The sequence below is a fragment of the Rhinopithecus roxellana genome, chromosome 12 (genome assembly GCF_007565055.1).
Source record: "Rhinopithecus roxellana isolate Shanxi Qingling chromosome 12, ASM756505v1, whole genome shotgun sequence".
NCBI lineage: Eukaryota > Metazoa > Chordata > Mammalia > Primates > Cercopithecidae > Rhinopithecus > Rhinopithecus roxellana.
In genome coordinates, this window is record NC_044560.1 from 90953920 (window position 1) to 90979921 (window position 26002).

Genomic DNA, 26002 nt, shown 5'->3' on the forward strand with positions numbered 1-26002 from the left:
GAAACACAAAATGCCAGTGCTGAAAGGAGCTTTAGACACCAAGACAGATAATGTATGGCCCATAAAGCCTAAAATATTTACTATCTATCTCTTGATTGAAAAAGTTTCTAATCCCTGATCTAATCCAATGAGTCTTCCCTGCTTAATACAACCAAAGAGGAAACTAAGGCCTAGAGAGGGTCAGTAACTTGTCCTAGGTTATATATACAGTGAGTGAGTGGTACAGCTGGAACTAAAACCCAGTTTTCCCAAAAAAATGTAACTGCCTACCAGACTAAATGAAGACCTTAAAGACAGACTATAGGCCAGATGCGGTGGTTCATGTCTGTAATCCCAGCATTAGGGAGGCTGAGGCAGGCAGATCACTTAAGGCCAGGAGTTAAAGACCAGGTTGGCCAACATAGTGAAACCCTGTCTCTACTTAAAATACAAAAAATTAGCTGAGTGTGGTGGTATGCGCCTGTAGTCCCAGCTACTGAGGAGGCTGAGGCACAAGAATTGCTTGAACCCAGGAGGTTGCAGTGAGCCAAGATCGTGCCACTACACTCCAGCCTGGGTGATAGAGCGAGATTCTGTCTCAAAACAAACAAACAAAGACAGACTATAAATTAGGAGACTAGTAGCATCTTCGAGTTAGACAAATAATCTAATCAATAGACCCTCACTAAGTACAGGCCTAGGCATCACTATTTTGTTTTTCTTTTTTTTTTTTTCTTTTTGAGACGGAATCTCGCTGTGTCACCAGGCTGGAGTGCAGCGACACGATCTCGGCTCACTGCAACTTCCGCCTCCCGGGTTCAAGCGATTCTCCTGCCTCAGCCTCCCGAATAGCTGGGACTACAGGCGCGCACCACCGTGCCCAGCTAATTTTTGTATTTTTAGTAGAGACGGGGGTTTCACCAAGTTAGCCAGGATGGTCTCGATCTCTTGAACTCATGATCTGCCTGCCTCGGCCTCCCAAAGTGGGCATCAGTATTTTTTAATGCTCTCCAGGTGATTCTAACTATGAAGCTGGGGTTGAAAACCACTGTTAGATGGCTGGTGTGGGGGTAGCTCATGCCTGTAAACCCAACACTTTGGGAAGCTGAGGTGGGTGGATCACTTGAGCCTAGGAGTTAGAAACCAGCCTCGGCAACATGATGAAACTCTGTCTCCATAAAAAAATTAAAAAATTAGCTGGGCCTGCTGGCACACGCCTGTGGTCCCAGCTACTTGGGAAGCTGAGGTTGGAGAATCGCTTGAGCCTGGGAAGTTACAGCTGCAGTCAGCTGAGCTCGCACCACCGCACTCCAGCCTGGGCAACAGAGCACGACCCTGTCTCTTAAAAACCAGAAAAAAAAAGAAAAAAGAAAAAAAAGAAAACCACTATCACAAGTACTGTGTTAAGTAGTGAGAAGTAAACCAAAAAAAGAAAAAGAAAAAAAAAAGAAAAGAAAAGGCAAGGAAATTGAGTAGCTAACTAAACATATCCAGACCTAACTATGCCTGGATAACACAGGACCCCACACTTAACCTCCAATTATCTACAAGTACATAGGGAAGAGCAACAGGGGCAAAAAAGGCATGAAAGCCCTGGGTATGTGTTCATTTACACTAGCAACACTAGCAATCAATGACTTTTTTTTCTGAGATGGTATGTTGCTCTGTCGACTAAATTGATCTAAATTGGACTAAAGTGATCACCCCACCTCAGCCTACCAAGTAGCAGGGACTACAGGTGTGCACCACCACACCACACCCATGCTCGGCTAATTTTTAATTTTTTTTTTCTCACTCTGTCACCCAGAGTGGAGTGCGGTGGGATGATCTCAGCTCACTGCAACTTCCGCCTCCCAGGTTCAAGTGATTCTCCTGCCTCAGCTTCCCGAGTAGCTGGGATTATAGGTGCCCACCACCACGCCCAGCTAATTTTTGAATTTTTAGTAGAGATTGGGTTTCGCCATGTTAGCCAGGCTTGTCTCAAACTGCCGACCTCAGGTGATCCACCCGCCTCGGCCTCCCAAAGTGCTGGGATTACAGGCATGAGCCACCATGCCGGGCCCATTTTTTAAATTTTTTTTTTTCTTTTTGAGACTGAGTTTTGCTCTTGTTGCCTAGGCTGGAGTGCAGTGGCACAATCTCGGCTCACTGCAACCTCCGCTTCTCAGATTCAAGCAATTCTCCTGCCTCAGCCTCCTGACTAGCTGGGATTACGGGTGCCCACCACCACACCCAACTAATTTTTTGTATTTTTAGTAAAGATGGGGTTTCGCCATGTTGGGCAGGCTGGTCTCGAACTCCTGACCTCAGGTGATCTGCCCACCTGGGCCTCCCAAAGTGCTGGGATTACAGGTATGAGCCACCACGCCTGGCCCCATTTTTAAATTTTTATTCCTACATTGTCCAGGCTGGTCTCGAACTCCTGAGCTCAAGAGATCCTCCCACCTCCATCTCCCAAATTGCTGGAATTACAGGCATGAGTCACCACACCTGGCAGACATGAACTCTTTCAAAAAGAATACTAAAAAACTAATTTGTAGGCCAGGTGTGGTGGCTCACACCTATAATGCCAACACTTTGGGAGGCTGATGTGAGAAGACTGCTTGCACTCAGGAGTTTGAGACCAGCCTGGGCAACAGAGTGAGACCTTCTGTCTGTCTGTCTCTGTCTCTCTCTATATATATATTTTGTTTGTTTGTGTGTTTGTTTTTTTGAAATGGAGTTTCGCTCTTGTTGCCCAGGCTGGAGTACAATGGTGCGATATCAGCTCACTGCAACCTCCGCCTCCTGGGTTCAAGTGATTCTCTTGCCTCAGCCTCCCAAGTAGCTGAGATTACAGGCATGCGCCACCACGCATAGCTAATTTTTATATTTTTAGTAGAGACAGGGATTCTCTATGTTGGTTAGGTTGGTCTATACATATATTTTTTGAAAGGCTGGCCAGGAATGGTGCCTCACGCCTATAATCCCAATATTTTGGGAGGCCAAGATAGGCAGATCGCTTGAGCTCAGGAGTTCACGACCAGCATGGGCAACATGGCAAAACCCCATCTCTACAGAAACAAACAAACAAAAATTAGTTAGGTGTCCATCCTGGCCAACATGGTGAAACCCTGTCTCTACTAAAAATACAAAAATTAGCCGGCTGTGGCGGCACGTGCCTGTAATCCCAGCTACTTGAGAGGTTGAGGCAGGAGAATTGCTTGAACCCAGGAGGGAGAGGCTGCCGTGAGCCGAGACCACACCACTGCACTCCAGCCTGGGCGACAGAGCAAGACTCTGTCTCAAAAAAAAAAAAAAAAAAAAAAAAAAATTAGGTGTGGTGGCACACAACTGTAGTCCCAGCTACTCGGTAGGCTGAGGTGGAACGACCGCTTGAGCCCAGGAAGTGGAGGCTGCAGTGAGCAGAGATCGCACCACAGCACTCCAGCCTGGGAAACAGAATAAGACCCTGTCTCAAAGAAAAAAAATAAATAAAAGGCAGAGCAAACAGAAGACACAAAAAAAGAAAAACACAAATGGCCAAGCTAGGTAAAGTGGCTCACATCTGTAATCCCAGTGCTTTGTAAGGCCAAGGTGTAAGGATTGACTGAGGCCAGGAGTTCAAGACCACCCCGGTAACAAAGGGACAACATCCCTACAAAAATAAAATTAAGGAGAAACACAAATAGCCAGTATATCCTTGAAAAGATAATTAACCTCCCTAGGAAATGAAATTAAAAAGAAATCCATTTCTTACTCACCAGATTGACAATGATGAAAAAGACAGGGAATACACAGAACTGCACGTGTGAGGTGAAACAGACATCCTACTGGTATGTCTGTTTCATGGTCTCCAAAGTAGTACGGCAATATCTTTCAAAATATAATGTGTACAACTCAACAACAAAAAAACAACTCAAGTGTAAAATGAGCAAAGGACTTTGAACAGATATTTTTCCAAAGAAGATACAAATGGTCAATAAACACACCAGAAAATGTTCAAAATCGTTAGTCATTAGGGAAATACAAATCAAAACCACAGTAAGATACCACTTTCATACCCACTAGGATGGTTATAATTTTTTAAAAAGGAAAACAGTAAGTGTTAGAATAGATAGGGAGACATTTGGTACCCTTGTACTTTGCTGGTGGAAATGTAAAATGGTATAGCTACTGTGAAAAACAATATGGCAGTTCCTTAAAAAGTTAAATACAGAATTGCCATATGATGTAGCAATTCCACTCCCTGGTATATACCCCAAATAATTCAAAACAGGTACTAAAACAAACATGTACATTCGTGTTCATCGTAGTGTTATTTACAGTAGCCTAAAGGTGCTAATGTCTAGCCACAGGTTAACTAACTATAGTATATATACACAATGGAAAATTATTCAAATATTAAAAGGAATAAAGTACCAATACATGCTACAGCTAATGTAAGTGAAAGAAGTCAGACACAGCCCAGGCATGGTGGCTCACGCCTGTAATCCCAGCACTTTGGGAGGCAGAGGTCAGATGATCACTTGAGCCCAGGAGTTTGGAACCAGCCTTGGCCACATGGCAAGACTCCACCTCTATATTAAAAAAAAAAAAAAAAAAAAAAAAAAGGCAGCAGCAGCAGCCAGACACAAAAGGTCACACATTGTCTGATCCCATTTATATGAAATAACCCAGAATAGACCGGGTGCAGTGGCTCACACCTATAATCTCGGCACTTTTAGGAGGCTGAGGCGGGCAGATCACCAGGTCAGGAGATCAAGACCATCTTAGCTAACACTGTGAAACCCCGTCTCTACTAAAAATACAAAAAAAATTCACTGGGCGTGGTGGCAGACACCTGCAGTCCCAGCTACTTGGGAGGCTGAGGCAGGAGAATGGCGTGAACCCGGGAGGCGGAGCTTGCAGTGAGCTGAAATCGCACCACTGCACTCCAGCCTGGGCGACAGAGCAAGACTCCGTCTCAAAAAAAAAAAAAAAGAATAACCCAGAATAGGTAAATCTATATAGAGAGAAAGCAGACTGGAGGTTTCCAGAGGCTGCACAGAAGGAGAAATGGGGAGTAACTGCTTAATGAGTATGCAATTTTCTTTTTGGGGTGATTATTTTGCAACTAAATAGATGTGGTGGTTGTAGTACCTTGTGATTGTACTATGTCACTGAATTGTTCATTTTTAAATAGTTAATGTTAGGTGATTTTAACCTCAATAAGAACAATAATACAAAATATGCCCCCTACTAAAGCTGTTGAAGTGGAAGAAGATGGAAAAAAAAAGCCATGTGTGTAGCCCCTCAACCAACAATATCATTCTAGAAATTTACCCTCAGGAGAGAATCATATAAGGGCAAAAATATGTAAGTGCAGAGATGTTCATCTCTGCATCATTTATAACAGCAAGAAACTGAACACTTCAAATGTCCTTCAGTGGAAAACTGGTTAAGCAAATCATGATGCATCTATAACAGGGATTAAAACAATAATGTAGATAAGCTGGAGAGCTAACATTGTTCAATTTCAAGATGTATTATAAAGCTACAACAATCAAGACAATGTGGTATTTGTGAAAGAGCAGACACACAGATCAATGGAACACAACAGATACCAGAAACAGGCTCACAAATATAATCAACTGATTTTTGACAAAGGTGCAAAGGTAATTCAATGGAGAAAAGATAGTATTTCAAAAAAGGTGTTACAAATGAATATCCGTATGTATCTGATATACCACATTATACAAAAGTTAATTCAACATTGATCACGGACTTAAATGTACAATGCAAAATTATAAAACTTATAAAAACTTATAAAGTTATAAAAATTATAAAACTTCTTTTTTAAAAAAAAGAAAATTTTGCCAGGTACAGTGGCTCAGGCCTGTAATCCCAGCATTTTGGGAGGTCGAGGCAGGTGGATCCCAAGGTCAGGAGTTCAAGACCAGCCTGCCAACATAGTGAAACCCCGCCTCTACTAAAAATACAAAAAAAAAAAAAAATTAGCCAGGCATGGTGATGGGCGCCTGTAATCCCAGCTACTTGGGAGGCTAAGGCAGGAGAATCTCTTGAACACAGGAGACGGAGGTTGAAGTGAGCTGAGATCATGCCATTGCACTTCAGCCCGTGCAACACTGCGAGACTCCGACTCAAAAAAAAAAAAAAGAAAAGAAAAGAAAAGAACAGAAAACTTGCATGACCCTGGGCTTGACAATGAGTTTTTAAAATGACTTCAAAGATACAATTCATAAAAGAAAAAAAGATAAATTAAATAGGGCATTATAAAAATGTAGAACTTTTGCTCTGTGAAAGATAGTGTGAAGAGAATGAAAAAATAAGCCACAGATTGGGAGAAAATATTTGTGAATAACATACTGATAAAGGATTTGTACCCAGGATATACATAAAGAACTCTTGGCCAGGCACGGTGGCTCATGCTTGTAATCCCTGCACTTTGGGAGGCCAAGTTAGGTGGATCACCTGAGGTCAGGAGTTCGAGACTAGCCTGCCCAACATGGTGAAACCCCATCTCTACTAAAAATACAAAAAATTAGCCAGGCGTGGTGGCAGGCGCCTATAATCCCAGCTACTCAGGAGGCTGAGGCAGGAGAATTGCTTGAACCCGGGAGGTGAAGGTTGCAGTAAGCCGAGATCATGCCATTACACTCCAGCCTGGGCGACAAGAGCAAAACTTCCTCTCAAAAAAAAAAAAAAAACTCTTAAAATTCAACAATAAGAAAACAACCCCACTCCTGTGGGCGGAAGATCTGACAGACAGTTCACCAAGGATAGACAGATGGCAAATAAAGATATGAAAAGAAGCTCAACATTGGCTGGGCATGGTGGCTCACGCCTGTTAATCCCAGCACTTTAGGAGGCCGAGGCGGGTGGATCACCTGAGGTCAGGAGTTCCAGACCATCCTGGCCAACATGGCAAAACCCAATCTCTACTAAAAATATAAAAATTAGCTGGGCGCGGTGGCAGGCATGTGTAATCCCAGCTAGTCAGGAGGCTGAGGCAGGAGAATCCCGTGAACCCAGGAGGCGGAGGTTGCAGTGAGCCGAGATCGCACCACTGCACTCCAGCCTGGGCAACAAGGGCGAAACTCTGTCTCGAATAAAAAAAAAAAAAGGTGAATAGACAAACTACGGTACATCCAAACAATGAAATACTACTCAGCAATAAAGAGCACTGGACGCATGCAACAACATGGAAGAATTTTAAACGTATTTTGCTGGCCAGGCGCAGTGGCTCATGCCTATAATCCTAGCCCAAGGCAGGTGGATTGCTTGAACTCAGGACTTCCAGACGGGCCTGGGCAACATGGTGAAACCCTGTCTCTACAAAAAAATACAAAAATTAGCCAGGTGTGGTGTGGCACACGCCTACAGTCCCGGCTACTTGGGGGGCTGAGGTGGGGGGATTGCTTGAGCCCAGGACGTTGACGCTGCAGTGAGCTGAGATAGTGCCACTGCACCCCACCCTGGGCAACAGAGTGAGACCCTGTCTCAAATCAATCAATCAATCAATCAATCAATCAATCTATCTATCTATCTATCTATCTATCTTTAAAAAAAAATGTATTTTGCTAAGTGAAAAAAGCCAAACATCTATCTATCTATCTATCTTTAAAAAAAAATGTATTTTGCTAAGTGAAAAAAGCCAAACCTCAAAGGTTACATATTGCATGATTCCATTTTAAGACATTCTGGAAAAGGCAAAATGATAGTGATGGAAAACATGTAAGTCATTGCCAGAGATTGGGGGAGATAGAGGGGTTGACTATAAAGGGGCCATTATAAGGGATTTTAGTATGGTACTGTGGGGTATATATCTGACTCTATGCATCTGTCAAAATCCATACAACTAAACATTATAAAGAGTACACTTTACCGTATGTATGCAAAAAATTTTAAAAATGTTTTTTTGAGACAGAGTCTCACTTTGTTGTCCAGGCTAGAGTGCAGTGGCCCCATCATGACTCACTGCAGCCTTGACCTCCCTGGCTCAAGTGATCCTCCTGCTGGGACTACAGGTCATTAGCCCACCATGCCTGGCTAATTTTTTTTTTTTTTTTTTTGTAGAGATGGGCTCTCACTATGTTACCCAAGCTGATCTCAAACTTTTAGGCTCAAGCAATCGTCCTCCTTGGCATCCCAAAGTGCTGGGATTAGAGGTGTGAACCACTGCAGCTGCCCACTGTATGCAAATTTTTAAAAATAACCAGAATATCTGGGAACCCAGGATAGACTGCAGACTATAACAAACGAAAACTAACTGCATAACAAACGTCTGATATAACCTCAGGGAGGAAAACAAAAGGAGCTGATCTAAGTAGCTTCATAAAACAATGTTACTACTGGATACTGTAAGGATAAAAACAAACAAACAAACTGTAGGCAAACATTGTACTCTAGTTGGTAAATCTGTTTCTCACAGGAGTAATCACTGAAACTACAGGTTACACAAATAAGTAAATACACTGTAGAGAATGAGAGCTAAATTTCTTACAAAGAAGTCACAAATAAGCAAGGGGGGAAGACAAGAATGAATCTTGTGGTGCTGGATTAGAGTCAGAGATACCAGTATAAACCCATGCTTATTTTAATATACATACATAGAAATAAATATAGATGTGTGTATAAATAGATTAATATACATACATACATTTCCTAGCTCTTTCCACTGAAAGGGACTAGAAGCATCTTGTAGTACCAGACAGGAAGTACTAAACACACACACACACACACACACACACACACAAACACAGAGAGAGAGAGGGAAGGAAGGAAGGAAGAAAGGAAGGAAGGAAGGAAGGAAAGAAGGAAGGAAAAAAGGAAGGAAGGAAGGAAGGAAGGAAGGAAGGAAGGAAGGGAGAAGGAAAAGGAAGAAAGGAAGAAAACAAAGACAGGGAAAGACCGATGAATGCTAAAATCAGAGGGTGAAACTTTAAGGAGAAATAGGACATCTGCATAGCCTGAGAGTATCTCCCCTAAAATATTTATTAATTACTGTGGTGCTTTTAACATATGTCCACAAATTCTTTGATATGCTTTCCTCCTGGAAGTGAAGCTTAATTCTTCTTCTATTCAGAGTGGGCCAGACTTGGCAACTGATTTCCAACAAATATGACTAGGTACTGTCATTTTATGGAAATGGAAAAGAAAAATAACACGAAAAGGGAAAAATCGTGACTTTTTCAGTGAAGAAACGTGTACACAATCTCAACCAAATGATCAAAAGTTACCATCACCAATAATAAGCCATGCTAATACTATGTTGATATCATACTTTGATGTGATCCAGTGAGAAGGGTACTTTACTTCTGTGGTATACTTTCCCAAAATCCATAATGCCAAGTCTAATCATGAGAAACCAAAACCCAAATGGAGAGACATCTACCAAAGAGCTGACCAGTACCCTTCAAAACTATCAAGGTCATAAAAGACAAAGAAAGACTGAAAACTGTCAAAGATTAGATGAGACTAAGGATACATGATGACTAACTGTAGTATGGTATCCTAAACTGAATCCTGAAATGGAAAAGGAACATGAGTGAAAAAACTGGTGAAATCTAAGACTACAATTTGGTTAATAGTATTGTACCTATATCAATTTCTTAGTTTTAATAAATGTACCATGATGATGTAAGATATTAACATTAGGACAAAGTAGATGAAGGGTATACAGGAACTCTTGGTACTATCTTTGAAACTCTTGTGTAAATCTACAATTATTTCGGGCCAGGTGCAGTGGCTCACGCCTTGTAATCCCAGCACTTTGGGAGGCCGAGGCAGATGGATCACCTGAGGTCGGGAGTTTGAGACCAGCCTGACCTACATGGAGAAATCCCATCTCTACTAAAAATACAAAATAAGCTGGGCGTGGTGGCGTATGCCTGTAGTCCCAGCTACTCAGGAGGCTGAGGCAGAGAATCACTTGAACTCTGGAGGTGGAGGTTGCAGTGAGCCGAGATCACACCATCGCACTCCAGCATGGGCAACCAGAGGGAAACTGTCTCAAAAAAATAAAAACAAAAATAAAAATCTACAACTATTTCAAAATCAAAATTACACCTGTAATCTCAGCTACTTGGGAGGTGAGGTGGGACGACTGCTTGAGCCCAGGAGTTTGAAACCAGCCTGGGTAACATAGTGAGACCCTGTCTCAATCAATCAATAAATAAAAAAATTATAAAAACAATAATATAGGACAGTTTCTTAACCTCAGTACAATTAATATTTGGGGCCAAATAATTCTGTCATGGGAAGTTGTCCTGTGCCCACTAGAATGTTAGCAATGTCTCTGGCCTCTACCCATTAGATGCCAGGAATGCACCTCCCCAATTATTAGAACCAAAAATGTCTCCAGGGATTGCCAAATGTCCCCTAGGAGGCCAAATCACCCCAAGTTGAGACTACTGATATAGCTATATACATTAACATATAAAGATATCCATAACGTACTGTTAAAATAGAATAGCATCTAACCTCTGAGTCAATTCACGTAATAACATATATACACATGACACATGTGCTTAAATATATATACAAATGTCTGGAAGGATGTAAACCAAAATGGTTACTCCAGGATGCTAAGACTATGGTTATATTGTCTTTGTACTCTTCAGTGTTACAGGATTTTTTAAATAAGCATGTCTCATTTTTCTTTTCTTTTTTTTTTTTTTTGAGACGGAGTTTCGCTCTTGTTGCCCAGGCTGGAGTGCAGTGGCGTGATCTCAGCTCACTGCAACCTCCGCCTCCCGGGTTCAAGTGATTCTCCTGCCTCAGTCTCCTGAGTAACTGGGATTACAGGCATGCCTCACCAGGCTTGGCTAATTTTTTTGTATTTTTAGTGGAGATGGGGTTTCTCCATGTTGGTCTGGCTGGTCTCGAGCTTCTGACCTCAGGTGATCTGCCCGCCTCAGTCTCCCAAAGTGCTGGAATTACAGGTGTGAGCCACTGTGCCCGGCCCCCGCATGTCTCATTTTTCTGAGTAAAATTTGTCAGTAAAAATGCTTTGTTCTCATTTTTTTTTCATAGTCCTTCCAATTCAATAACCAAAATCCTACTGGTTCTGTTTCCAAAATAACAAAATGGTTACCTATTCTCTCCAGCCAAAGCCCAACTCCAGCCTTTCTCACCCAGGTTAATGTAACAGAATCCTAAACTGTTTTTCCTTCTCTAACCCAGTCTCCACCCAGTTACTTCGTAAAATAGATTTACAGGCCAGGTGCAGTGGGTCACGCCTATAATTCCAGCCCTTTGGGAGCCTGAGGCAGGCAGATCACGAGGTCAGGAGTTCGAGACCAGCCTGACCAACACGGTGAAACCTTGTCTCTACTAAAAATACAAAAATTAGCCAGGCGTGGTGGCATGCGTCTGTAATCCCAGCTACTCAGGAGGCTAAGGCAGGAGACTGGCTTAAACCCGGATGTGGAGGTTGCAGTGAGCCGAGATTGCGCCACTGCACTCCAGCCTGGGCGACAGAGCAAGGCTCCGTCTCAAAAAAAAAAAAAAAAAAAAATAGATTTACTACCACTTCCCTCTTTAAAACCTCAAACCTCATGGCATGACTTTTGAGGGCCTCAAAAATTTGTTCCCAGGGTCTATATTTTTAGTTTTACCTCCTACCACTGTCCCTCAAGTACCTTCTATGCCAGATTAGTTGCTGGTCATTCCTTGAAAACATACCATGTTCTTAACTTTGCCCATACTGTTCTTTTGTCAGTAATATTATTCTTTCCACTTCTCTGCTTGATAAAATGTACATAGTGGTACAGAGGAAAAGAATGGGATGGAGGATGACTGAATAAATAAATAAGAGTTAGAGGGAAAAGTATAAAACAGCATGGAGATGAGGATTTAAGAAAGTAATTTTTAGTAGGGATGAGACAGTAACAGTACCCACATCAAAAGGTTATGGTGAGGATATTAGATAATATTTGTCAAACTTTTAGAACAGTGCCTGACATGTATATTATTCTTGCTATTATCTTCAGTAGTATAATTATGATGATCATTCCTGTAGTGAGGGCTTGAACTATGACTGCCACAATGAGGGAGGTACAGGGAGGCTGCTACTCACAAGCAGAGCCCCAAAGGGATCAAGAGGCAAACAGGGTCCTGGTCTGATTCAAGTTTCCAAGGAATCCAAAACTACACAAAAAAACAAAACCAGGCCGGGTGCGGTGGCTCGAGCCTGTAATCCCAGCACTTTGGGAGGCCGAGACGGGCGGATCACGAGGTCAGGAGATCGAGACCATCCTGGCTAACATGGTGAAACCCCATCTCTACTAAAAAAAATACAAAAAACCAGCCGGGCGAGGTGGCGGGCGCCTGTAGTCCCAGCTACTTGGGAGGCTGAGGGAAGAGAATGGCATGAACCCAGGAGACGGAGCTTGCAATGAGCTGAGATCCGGCCACTGCACTCCAGCCTGGGCGACAGAGCGAGACTCCGTCTCAAAAAAAAAAACAAAAAAAAAACAAAACCAATTCCATTAAATCATACTGGAGCAGATATGTGAATTCCTTTATGCCCCAAGTAACTTTTACTCCTCAAATATATATTTCTTTTTGAAGTGAAGCTGCTCCAACACCCTGGCCCAGGCACTGAAACATCAGGGTAGCACTCATCCTCATGAATCTGAATCTGCAAGCCTCATTTGTGCTCTCCTGTGGTTTCCTATTTGGCCAGTAGTCACTTCTCCTTCCTTATATAACACAGATTTGACTCCAAAGTTCTCCCTGTAGGTGCAAAAACATGACCACATACATACAAAATACACAGCTTAATACTGTAGCCAAAGGAAAACTAAATTCATTTACAATGGAAGTGAACCAAGGGACCTAGAAATTCATTATTTATATGTGTGTGTATATATATATGAATGGTAAGTCGAAAATTTTGAGATTTCCTTTTTAGCCTCTTGTAAGTCTCAGTCCTTCTAAAAGACTGCCTTTGGCTGGGTGTGGCGGCTTATGCCTGTAATCTCAACACTTTGGGAGGCTGAGGATGGCAGATCACCTGAGGTCAGGAGATCGAGACCATCATGGCTAACATGGTGGAACCCCATCTCTACTAAAAATAAAAAAATTAGCCAGGTGTGGTGGCATGCGCCTGTAGTCCCAGCTACTCAGGAGGCTGAGGCAGAAGAATCGCTAGAACTTGGCAGGCTTAGCTTGCAGTGAGCCGAGATCACGCCACTGCACTCCAGCCTGGGTGACAGAGCAAGACTCCATTTCAAAAAAAAAGACTGCCTTTGTCAGTTGTGTCAAATAGCTTCCAGATAGACCCCATTTCTCCTGGTTAACAGGTCTTAAGAAAAAAAACAAAAACAAACAAAAAAAACACAGGTCTTCAAGCCTTTTATTTCACATTTTATTAAGCCACTGTGATCCACCATCCCATCTCTCCTTTCACATCCCTCCCCGAAGCATCCCATATCCCTTGATCAGACTGTCTTTTGGTACAAACACGGCTCTTACAGTATGTCTCAAAGCAGACAAAAAGAATACAGAGGCCAGGTGGGGTAGCTCATGCCTGTAATCCTAGCACTTTGGGAGGCCAATGCAGGAGGATCACTTGGGGCCAAGAGTTCAAGACCAGCCTGGGCAACATAGCGAGACCTCGTTTCTATTTAAAAAAAAAAAAAAAAAGAACAAAGAGCTCCACATCTATTAGATGACAAGATGACACATATTCTGCTTGCTTACTAGTCAGACTGCCAAAAATCATTTGCTTCTCCTCTTGTAGATTTAAACAAACACAAAAGTAACTGTGTCCTATGTATGGCTACTGCTTCTCCACAGGACTTGAAAAACTGAGGCATTAGAGACATTTCCTCTCTATAAACCCAAACAGAACACTTTGTTTCTTTTCTCTTAGCATATAGTTGGTAGTTTGTATTTCCAGGCCATCATTGTACATGTTTGGCAAGGGCCTTCAATTTTCTCAGTACAATGTTTCATCCAGTCACTGAAGGCCCAGCATTGTACCTTGAATTTACAAGCCAAGAAAAAGACTCAGACTGAAAAGAAGACCTTCGGTATCATCTTCCTGAAATATATCAGACTCTACAAACTGAGTTAGAAGACCCAGATCCAATTCCCAGTGTCTTGCAGTGTGATCTCTAGACAGCTCTTTAATCTTTCTGTACCTCCAGTTTTTCCATCCTGGAAAATAGGGATTGTATTACCTGTCCCTCCTTGAATTCAGACTCTTACTACTGAATGATAATATTTTTATTTCTATAATTTGTGAAACAACCAGCATTCAGAAGACTCAGAAAATAAAGCACAAATGTTTCTCACTTCTGTCAGAATTGCCATGTAGAAATCCTCACCAAAACCCAAGAGAAATCCCAAAGAAGGTAATCCTCTCAGAAAGTAATTCTGACTTCCCAGTCCACAACTACCTTGCATAAGAATCATGGAAAGGCATGTGTTTTCAGGACCTCCTGGGGCTGTGTCATAGGAAACAAATAAAAAGAAAAAAAGAACACTGGGAAGCAAGAGGACAGGCAGGACCTTCAGATGCTAGATGGCTACAGAAGCAAGTCACTGCATATTAGGCTACATGAAGAAATTATCACTATAGACACAATACCTTTAACAACCCCGTTGTAGTTTTACCTCAAAGCTTAAAGCACTTATTCAATGTTTACAAAAACAAATACTTTCTCTGAATAGGAACTGCCCTGTAGGTGCTATAGGGTTGACCTTGGGTAGGTGTTGCCTGGGATGACCCTACAGTTTAAAGCAGGACAAAGGGGTGACAAAAGCAGTATAAGGTACGAGACAATTGAACATTTAAGATAGTGTTGTAGGCCGGGCGCGGTGGCTCAAGCCTGTAATCCCAGCACTTTGGGAGGCCGAGACGGGCGGATCACGAGGTCAGGAGATCGAGACCATCCTGGCTAACACAGTGAAACCCCATCTCTACTAAAAAAATACAAAAAACTAGCCGGGCGAGGTGGCGGGCGCCTGTAGTCCCAGCTACTCGGGAGGCTGAGGCAGGAGAATGGCGTAAACCCGGGAGGCGGAGCTTGCAGTGAGCTGAGACCCAGCCATTGCACTCCAGCCTGGGCGACAGAGCCAGACTCCGTCTCAAAAAAAAAAAAAAAAAAAAAAAAAAAAAAAAGATAGTGTTGTACAATAGTTTTTGAGTTACTGGTACACTTCTGAATAGGAAATTTTCAGCAGCACACCAAAAGGAATTATTAAAATGCAAATATTGGTTTTAAAAAACCCAATTTGGAAACGTGAAAAAACTTTCTAGTGATCACACCTTCTATTTGGTCACCCTTTGGTGTGTTACAACAAAGAAGTTTACTGTTTTGTCTGGGCTCTCCACAAGTCCAAGTTTATCCTTTGTTCCAATAAACACTATCTGTCTTTGATACGAACTTGACATTAGATTCTATTAATATCTCTTAGCTGCAGCGAATTTTATCCCCAAAGTACATCAGGTGGCTTCCAGTCAGCTCAACATTCCACTTGACAGATACCACTATGAATTAACACTATGATTTACAATATGAATCCTAAAATACATCTTATATCCTAATCAAAATGTTGCACACTCCTATGAAGGATGAATGGCATACAAGTTAAAAACTCCCGGCCTGGCGCAGTGGCTCATGCCTGTAATCCCAGCACTGTGGGAGGCTGAGGCTGGCGGATCATGAGGTCAAGAGATCAAGACCATCCTGGCTAACACAGTGAAACCCCGTCTCTACTAAAAATACAAAAAATTAGCCAGGCGTGGTAGCACGCACTTATAGTCAGTCCCAGCTACTCGGGAGGCTGAGGCAGGAGAATTGCTTGAACACGGGAGGCAGAGGTTGCAGTGAGCCAAGATCGTGAGCCTGGGTGACAGAGTGAGACTCCATCTCAAAACAAACAAACAAACAAACAAAAAACTCCCTACTGATTGAACCCCACAGCTCCTGCTCATCTTAAAGGAAATGGCTTTGTGTAGTAGATATGCCTCTGGACAAGGAAAGCAGAAACCTATGTTCAGACTCCAGGTCTGCTACTTATTCTAAGACCTTAGGCCTATTTCCTTAACTGTGAAGTGATAATATCCATTTTATGAGGCTATTGTGAGGATTTAAAAAAAATTCTCTCACCAGCACAGTGTTCCATGCCTATAGTCCCAGCTACTTGAGACAGGAGGACTGCTTGAACTCAGGAGTTCAAAGTTATAGCAGTGCCAGGCACGGTGTCTCACACCTGTAATCCCAGCACTTTGGAAGGCCAAGGCAAGCGGATCACCTGAGGTCAGGATTCCAGACCAGCCTGGCCAATACAGTGAAACCCCATCTCTACTAAAATACAAAATTAGCCAGGCGCAGTGGTACATGCCTGTAGCCCCAGCTACTAGGGAGGCTGAGGCAGGAGAATCGCTTAACCTGGGAAGCGGAGGTTGCAGTAGCCAAGATGGTGCCATTGCACTCCAGCCTGGGCCACAATAGCGAAACTCCATCTCAAAAAAAAAAAAAAAAAAAAAAAAAGTCTGGGCGTGGTGGCTCATGCCTGTAATCCCAGCACTTTGGGAGGCTGAGGTGGGCAGATCACTAGGTCAAGAAATCGAGACCATCGTGGCCAACATGGCAAAACCCCATCTCTACTAAAAATATAAAAATTAGCTGGGCCTGGTGGCATGTGCCTGTACTCCCAGCTACTTGGGAGGCTGAGGCAGGAGAATCACTGGAATCCAGGAGGTGGAGGTTGCAGTGAGCTGAGATAGTGCCACTGTACTCCAGCCTGGTGACAGAGCAATACTCCATCTCAAAAAAAAAAAAAAAAAAACACACACACACAACAAAAACAAAGTTAGAGCAGTGAGCTATGATCACACTACTGCATTCCAGCCAGGGCAATGGAGCAAGACCTCAAATCAATAAAAAAAAAAAAGGAAGAAGAAAAAGAACAAACTAAACATTTGGTAAACAGTGCTATGCAAATTTGAGTTGCTGATATTTATTATTGCTTTGCCTGTGGAGTTACTTGAAATTGAAAATGTTATTTCAAGTAGCCGGTGATTCAACATCTACAATATCATTTTGTTTACATGTTTACCAAATACTTTTGAGTCAACCTAAAGTCACTGAAAAGCAGCATCTCCTCTCACTGGTTAAAAACACAAATTGGGCCTTGTGCGGTAGCTCACACCTGTAATCCCAGCACTTTGGGAGGCCAAGGTGGGCGGATCACGAGGTCAAGAGTTTGAGACCACAGTGAGTAACATGGTGGAACCCTATCTCCACTAAGAATACAAAAATTAGCCGAGCGTGGTGGTGGACATCTGTAATCCCAGCTACTCAGGGGGCTGAGCCAGGAGAATTACTTGAACCTGGGAGGTGGAGGTTGCAGTGAGCAGAGATCATGCCACTGCACTCCAGCCTGGGTGACAGAGCAAAACTCCCATCTTGAAAAAAAAAGAAAAGAAAAAAGAAAGAAACATTTCTATGGTACACAGCTATGAGTAACGAGACATAATATCCAACCCTCACTGACAGAACCCAGTAACCTACTTAAAAATAGATGTAAGGCTGGGTGCAATACCTCACGCCTGTAATCCTAGCACTTTGGGAGGGTGGGGAGGGTGGATCACCTGAGATCAGGAGTTCGAGACCAGTCTGGCCAACACGGCAAAACTCCATCTCTACTAAAAATACAAAACTGGCTGGGCGCGGTGGCTCACGCCTGTAATCCCAGCACTTTGGGAGGCCAAGGTGGGTGGATCACGAGGTCAGGAGATCGAGACCATCCTGGCTAACACGGTGAAACCCCGTCTCTACTAAAAATACAAAAAATTAGCTGGGTGTGGCGGTGGACGCCTGTAGTCCCAGCTACTTGGGAGGCTGAGGCAGGAAAATGGCGTGAACCTGGGAGGCGGAGCTTGCAGTGAGCCGAGATGGCGCCACTGCACTCCAGCCTGGGCGACAGAGCGAGACACCATCTCAAAATTAAAAAAAAATAAAAAATACAAAACTTAGCTGGGTGTTGGATGGGTGTCTGTAATCCCTACTTGGGAGGCTGAGGCAGGAGAATCCTTGAACCCAGGAGGCAGAGTTTGCATTGAGCCAAGATCACACCACTGCACTCCAGCCTGGGGGACAAGAGCGAAACTCTGTCTCCAGAAAAAAAAAAAAAACAAAGAAATTATAGAACATAAATATTGGCATGGACCTTAGATGTCATCAGTGCAACTCCATCTTACTGAAACTCTTATTACTTAAGTCTCTGAAGTATCAGACCAAAGATCTATTATTATACCATTCTTGGATATTTTTTATCCAAGTATCATATATACTGCTCACAAATGAATGTTCCTTACACACTACCTTCATCATGTTACTCATCTCACATTCCATATCTACAATTGAATGTGTAGATACAATTGAATGTGTAGAATCCTTTTACTATCCTTCCTATACGCTATGGCCATTTCACCTTCTAAATCTTCATCCTCATTCACGTTCCCTTTTTTGTTTAAGACTAGTCATGTACAGCAGTGAGAAGGGGCCAAAGAGTAGAAAAAGGAGTTCCATCTGTAACTGACTGTGAACAATCAACTGAGACAACTCAATACCTTTGGACCAGCTTCATGTTTTCCTTTAATAAGTCTTTTCTTCTTTCTTACCTATCTCAACTTGACCTATTTTTCAAGCCCTTTTTCAGAGAGCTTTCCGTACTAAGCCAGCCTTCAATGATTTCTCCTGTCTCAGTAATTCTATAATACTTGTCATAAAATCTAGCATTTGTAGTCTCTCTCCTCCCAACATCTTGCAAATCCATTAAAATATTTGTCCAAACATTTATTAGTTCTGCCTTGTTTTATGTTCAGCTGGACTAAAACTCAAGGGCAGAAATTATGATTTTATCTCTTCAGTAGGGCCTTGCAGAAAATAGCAACTACTGTATTTTTAGCTCTTATTACGTGCCATATATTGTATTAAGTACTGCACATACTTTATCTCATTTAATCATCACAATAATGTTATGTTATTGATATTATTCTTCCTACTTTACAGAAGAAGAAACAAAGGCATGAAGAGGTTAGGCTATAGTTGCATATCCTGGAAAAGACAGCTGGGATTTGAGGTAAATTGTCTTCTGAAGCTGGCACAAAGTGGACTGCAAACAAACTATTTGTTGAATTATCCAATCGTTTCATGTGTGCTGATGGTCTTGTCATGCCAAATAAACTGATGAAACCAGAAACTATGCCCATAGGCTTCTGGGTGAATTGGGGAAAGGAACTGCCCTTCTTTGCTGAGTACTCATCAGATGCTATGTTCAGTGCCAGGTTATTTCAGGCTCAACATCTCGTTTACTCTGTGAAGACTCGTAACTGTAAATTCTCTTCAACAAACAGCTGCTGTAGTTCCTCCATCAGAGATTTACCCAAAATGTCACCCACTACCCACTCTTAATGGAGCAAAATGCTCCCAGATGTGATGTACACCCCTTCTGGGCCTCCCAGTTCAAAGAGGACAAAGCCCCTTCAACTTTAAATCAGCCAGCATGATTTAAAACCTCCGCTTAAAAAACCATTTACCACGAGTCTGACCTTATTCCGGACAGGGACTCTGTTCTTCGTTCTAACGCTCATGATCCCATTTATCAAGCACTATAACCTTGTGCGGTAGGTGACATTTTCCTCACTTCACAGTTACATAAAGTAACGTCCATATAAACGACATTGTTGATCCGAAGTCACATGGCCAATGGCAGATTCAGGACTAGCATCCAGGTCTCCTGACTGTCAACCCTATTCCACTTCCGCAGCAGACACCATAGGTGGTATCCAATATATCCTGATCTCGCTAGGTTAGGGTTAGAGTTAGAGTTGTAACAAAAGCTCTGGAATCATTTTTATTCAAAAAATATTTACTGGATACCTATATGTCGACCTTGTAGGCTCAAATACCATGTCCTCTACTTACTCGCTATGTGACATGGAAAAAGTCGTTTCACCTCCCTAAGCCCCTATTCCCTTCTCCATAAAACGAGATCACAGTATCTACCAAACAGTAACGCCTTGAGCAGTTAATGAGACGATGATAAGGAAAACCTCTGGCATTGTGTCTGGCATGCGGCGGGAGCTTAGTAAGTATGGGCTCCCTTTACCTACTCCCTCCGCCCCTACAAGCCTCGGGGTTCACCCTTTAAGACCTTTGCCACAGGGTGTCCACGCGGCCTCCGGGGTTCCCAGGCGCCCGGGCCAGCCGCACTGCCATACCTGCATGGAGTCAGCGCTGACGATCTCACCGCCGAGCCGTTGGCCTAGCTGCAACGCCAGCGTGGATTTGCCGGTGCCTGTGGCCCCGAGAATCACTACAAGAGGTAGGGTCCGTTGCAGGCCCCGGAGCCCACGGCCCACAGGAACTGCTCGTGCAGCCGCCACGGACGACATCTTGTGGCAGTGTGCGCTTGCGCTGGAGCAGCTGTCCCCATAGCAACCGTCTGTGCGCCTGCGCGGATCTCAGGCTTTGTAGCTAGGTTGCTTAGGGAGGAGGGAGCGGCAGGACCCAGACGACATGACTGCAGTCAACTAGCTGGTATCAGAACCTCAACCACCTGCCGTCTTTTTTGTTGTTGTTGTTTGTTCTTTTTTGGAGACAGGGTCTCCCTCTGTCGCCCAGGCTGGAGTGCAGTGGCGCGATCTCGGCTCACTGCAACCTCTGGGTTCAAGCGATTCTCCTGCCTCAGCCTCCCGAGTAGCTGGGACTACAGGCGCCCGTCACCATGCCCGGCTAATTTTTTGTATTTTAGTAGAGACGAGGTTTCACCATGTTGCCCAGGGTGGTCTCGAACTCCTGAGCTCAGGCAGTCCACCCGCCTCGGCCTCCCAAAGTACTGGGATTACAGGCGTGCACCACCGCGCCGGGCCACCTGCCATCTTGAATGGTAGATGGCAACCCTATCTAAATAGATCCGTCCCTATTACTCTTTCACAGCACTCAAGTTATTTTTCATCATAGTGCTTATTACAATATACAATTATAAATAGATCTCTTCTTTTTTTGTCTAACTTATTGGGACAAATTCTGCCTGGATCATTGCTGTATCTCCAGTGCCTAGCAGAGTACATGGTACTGAAGAGATATCCAATACTTGTTAAATGAAGAGGAGAATGACTTGCCAGTCAGAGGTGGCATTCTCCAGAATGAGGTCTGCCTAGTTCTCAGGCCAGGGCAGCGGCTCTAATATTTTCATCCCATAAGACAACCTCACACTCAATCACAAAGCAAACCTTTGGCCCGGCACAGTGGCTCACGCTTGTAATTCAAGCATATTGGGAGGCCGAGGTTGAGGTTAGGTGTTCAAGACCAGCCTGACCAACATGGTGAAACCCCGTCTCTACTAAAAATTAAAAAATTAGCCAGGCGTGGTGGTACATGCCTTTAATCCCAGCTACTTGGGAGGTTGAGGCACGAGAACCTGGGAAGCGGAGGTTGCAGTAAGCCGAGATCGCGCCATTGCACTCCAACCTGGGCAACAAGAGCAGAATTCCGTCCTAAAAAACAAACAAAGAAACAAAACAAAACAAAACAAAAAAAAAAACAGAAAGCAAACCTTTTCATCTCCTTGGCCAAAGAATGCAACAGATGGGGTGAGAACAGAGAAAAACAAGCAAGTAAACTACACTCCGCAAAATAGGAAAGGGAAAAGGAAGTCTGGTAGAAAGGATTAAAGTTGACTGGGAACCGTGGCTCACGCCTGTAATCCCAGCACTTTGGGAGGCCGACGCAGGTGGATGACCTGAGGTCAGGAGTTTGAGACCAGCCTGACCAACATGGTGAAACCCTGTCTCTACTAAAAATACAAAATCAGCCAGGCATGGTGGTGCACACCTGTAATCCCAGCTACTTGGGAGGCTGAAACAGGAGAATTGCTTGAACTGGGAGGCGTAAGGTGCAGTGAGCCAAGATCGCATCATTGCACTCCAGCCTGGGCAACAAGAGCTAAACTCCTTCTCAAATAAATAAATCAATAGCCAGGCACGGTGGATCACGCCTGTAATCCCAGCACTTTGGAAGGCCAAGGCATGCTGATCACAAGGTCAGGAGTTCAAGACCAACCTGGCCAACATGGTGAAACCTCCATCTCTACTAAAAATACAAAAATTAGCCGGGCATGGTGGTGTGTGCCTGTAATCCCAGCTATGGGGGAGGCAGGAGAATCGCTTGAAACAGGAAGGCGGAGGTCGCAGTAAGTCAAGATCAGCCACTGCACTCCAGCCTGGGTGACAGAGCAAGACTCAGTCACAAAAAACAAGAAAGGATTAAAGTCGTAGCAACCCTGAGGTTAAAATGGAGGTGGAAAAAATTAGGACCAGACAGGAGCAGAATTCCAGAGACCACACCAGTTTAAGAAAGGCCTTTGGGGTCATATAGAGCTGGGTTCAAATCCCAGCTCTGCCATTTATCAGCTCTGTGAACTTCATTAACTTCACCTCTTTTTTTTTTTTTTTTTTTTTTGAGATAGGATCTTGCTCTGTTGCCCAGGCTTCAGTGCAGTGGTGCAATCAATCACAGCTCTCTGCAGTCTTGACCTCCTGAGCTCAAACAATCCTCCCACCTCAGCACCCCATCACCCCACCCCAGATGGGACTGCACGCCCACTATTTCTTTTTTCTTTTTGAGAGATGAGGTCTTGCAATTTGCCCAGGCTGGTGACCACCTCCCTCAAGTGATCCTCCTGCCTGGGCCTCCTAAACTGCTGGGATTATAGGAGTGAACCAGCACTTCTGGTCTAACTTTACCTCTTAACCTCAGTGTTCTTATCTTTAAATTCCTCTCAAGATTGCCATGAGGAGAAAATGAAGTAACGTCTGAAAAGTGCCTGCTACAATGCCCTGGCACATATCACCCACCATTTGTTGAACACTTTGTATCATTTTAATAGTAACACCCCATCGGCCTCTCTAAAGAGGTAAAAGAAGCAGCCTATGGGCATATAAATGTTCAGTAATGTGTAAAGGTGCCTAAATACCTATTCTACTAACCCCTTGTTAGCCAATTTAAGAGTTCTAATTGCTTTTTTACTGAGATTGGCTCTAACTCTCAGGTCATATCACCAGGATCCCCTGGGCCAAAGGAGTGACCCCTGCAAGTTTCAAGCCCTTGACAGGCCTGCTGGAATAACTGCTAATACATTTCTCAATCACTTGAATCCCCATTGGCATAATGACCACTCTCGCAGACCCAGCCTAAACCTTGTTGCCACACATATTGTTTGGAGAATATCAGTTTCCAGTTGTGGGTCCCCTGTCCCTCCTTTTCTCAATCCAACCTGCTTTGATCAAAAGTCCTGTTCTCTCCAATGTGTGGTACCCGCCTGGGGCTGGGTTTAAAATGGACATGCATGGCCACATATTGGCAGACACTCTCACATGGTGGTTGTTAACTGCAGAACCTTTGCCTAGAGACTTTCAGAGGGTACAGTTACCATGACAACCACCAGAAAGATGGCAGACCAGAGAAATGATGCAATTAAAGGAAAAGGGAGGCTGATTTCATGATGACAATCTGACCATGACAGAGTATGCTCACTCAGATGGGATAGCGCTGTCCAAGTCATGACCAGGTGACTATTACTAGAAAGAGAAAAAAAGATGGGGGTGGAATTTACCACCAAGAGACCAGAAGATGAAGAGACTCGTTACCAAGGCAACTAGGGAGAAAGAAATGGAAAAATGGAGCTTCACCATAGCAGCAGAAAATTGCTTCTAGCCAAGCAACACAGGACTGTTGCTATAGAAACAAGGAGAACAGGGATCTTATAGACCATGGGGAGAATTATCACTGAAATGCTGAGCAGGAAAGACTCCTAAATCAGAATGGAACCTGTGGTCCAAAACAAATGAGGAGAAGTGAAAAAAAAAAAAAAGTACCACTTCCATTCATCGTAATTCTGTTAGTCCTACCAAAAGAGAATGGGAACATATTTTTAAAAATACCTTAGGCTATTTTACTTGTAGCTTTGTTTTGTCTCCCTAGTGATCTTCTGAACTCTAAATTATACTAAAAATAGGTCCTGAAAGATATTCTGTAACTTGAAATCCTAATTGGAGACATTAAGTTCAAGGGAAAATTGGGAAATTGAAGTCTATGACCAAGAGATAATAAGTATTTCTTTTAAAAACTACATAAAACTCTCTAATGGGAAGCTTTGCAGGGTGAAAAAGAGACAAAAGAAGGCAATAGGGAGTCAGGGAAGCTAGTTGTACTCATGCCTAGGTATTGGCTCTCACTCCCCTCCCCTTTCTGTGAGGCCAGAGGGGAAGTAGCTCACTGTGTTCTGGAAGGGAGGCTCAAAAAGAAAGAGTATCTCGACCGGGCGCGGTGGCTCAAGCCTGTAATCCCAGCACTTTGGGAGGCCGAGACGGGTGGATCACGAGGTCAGGAGATCGAGACCATCCTGGCGAACACGGTGAAACCCCGTCTCTACTAAAAAATACAAAAACTAGCCGGGCGAGGTGGCGGGCGCCTGTAGTCCCAGCTACTCAGGAGGCTGAGCCAGGAGAATGGCGTGAACCTGGGAGGCGGAGCTTGCAGTGAGCTGAGATCTGGCCACTGTACTCCAGCCTGGGCGACAGAGTGAGACTCCGTCTCAAAAAAAAAAAAAAAAAAAAAGAGTATCTCACTTAAAATGTATGTATATGTCTAGAGGTGATGGATGCAGAATCCCATCTCCAACATGCTCCACGCATTATAGATTATTATGGGCAAAGAAATCTGGTTTTAAAGGCAAACATGCCAGGGTAAGTTCAGTCTGGAAGAGCATATCTAAAATGCAGAAATGAGGTACCAGGGATACTCAAATTACTTGGAGAGTAGTAATTCCTTACCTGCCCTACGGAAAGCCCACAGTCAGTCATTTAATTCTCACCCCCACTATGTGTGAGTTATACCCCAAGGGCAGACATATAGTTAGGATATCTGCACCTACCTCACCTTCTTTATTTAGGAAATTGAGAGCAATGCATAGGGTGGGATGGGCACAGAAAGATGGCAGAAAAGGAGAACGTGGGGGGTGCAAAAAGATAGGGAGGAAAATCTCAGTGATGACCCATGAGTGTTTATTCAGTAGTATTTCCTATCCTCTATATACTTTAAATAACTCATTCAAAATCTTTTAAGAAAGAAAGAAATTTACAGGGAGAAGGCAAAAGATAAAGCCATTAGAGTAAAAGGGCCATTTAAAGCAGATCATCCAAAAGGTTCCAGATGGAATTTTAGAGGATGTGCTGACATTTAGGATAGAAAAAGGAACATGCTGCGGGAGGCCTGAAGCATCTGTCTCCAAGGTAAGGAAGAAAGTTGGGTCAAAGACAAACACTAGCTTTTTAAAAATTTATTTATAAAAGTTTATAATAGAGATGAGGTTTTGCCATGTTGGCCAGGCTGGTCTCGAACTCCTGGCTCAACTAATCTGCCCACCTCAGACTCACAAAGAGCTAGGATTACAGGCGTGAGCCATGGCACCCGGCCAACACTAGCTTTTTGGTACAACCTAAGATGCCTTTGCAGCCCAATCTTCATGCTAATTTTCTACCCCCCCCAAAAAAATATTTCCTGTGGGAGATATTTTATGATGAACGTGGTTCCTATATTAGATTCCTAGGCCTGTCATAAATTACTACAAACTGGGTGGCTTAAAACAAGGGAAATTGGCAGGGCATGGTGGCTCACCCCTGTACTTCCAGTACTTTGAGAGGCCAAGGTGGGAGGCTAGGAATTCGGTACCAGCCTGGCCAACATAGTGAAACCCCATCTCTACTAAAAATACAAAAATTAGCCAGGCATGGTGATGCACTCCTATAGCCCCGTCTACTCAGTCAGGGGCAGGGATGAGGCACGAGAATCGCTTGAACCTGGAAGGCAGAGGTTGCAGTGAGCAGAGACTGTACCACTGTACTCCAGCCTGGGCAACAGGCTGTTTTTTGGTTTTGTTTTTTGTTTTTTGTTTCTTTTAATCTCAAAAAAGCAAAAACAAAAACAAACAAACCAAAAAGAAAAAAAAACACAAA

At 43.5% G+C, this 26002-nt stretch overlaps 1 protein-coding gene across 1 annotated transcript in view; it reads right to left on the minus strand.

Annotated features, from left to right (window-relative positions):
- The window catches only part of TRIT1 (tRNA isopentenyltransferase 1), a 49888-nt gene extending 29494 nt beyond the window's left edge, over positions 1-20394 (minus strand). Inside the window, exon 1 of the mRNA XM_010354201.2 lies at positions 20207-20394. Coding sequence (XP_010352503.1) covers positions 20207-20380 — 174 coding nt within the window. The 5' untranslated portion in view covers positions 20381-20394. The remainder of the gene's footprint in view (positions 1-20206) is intronic.
- Between the last annotated feature and the right edge of the window lie 5608 nt (positions 20395-26002).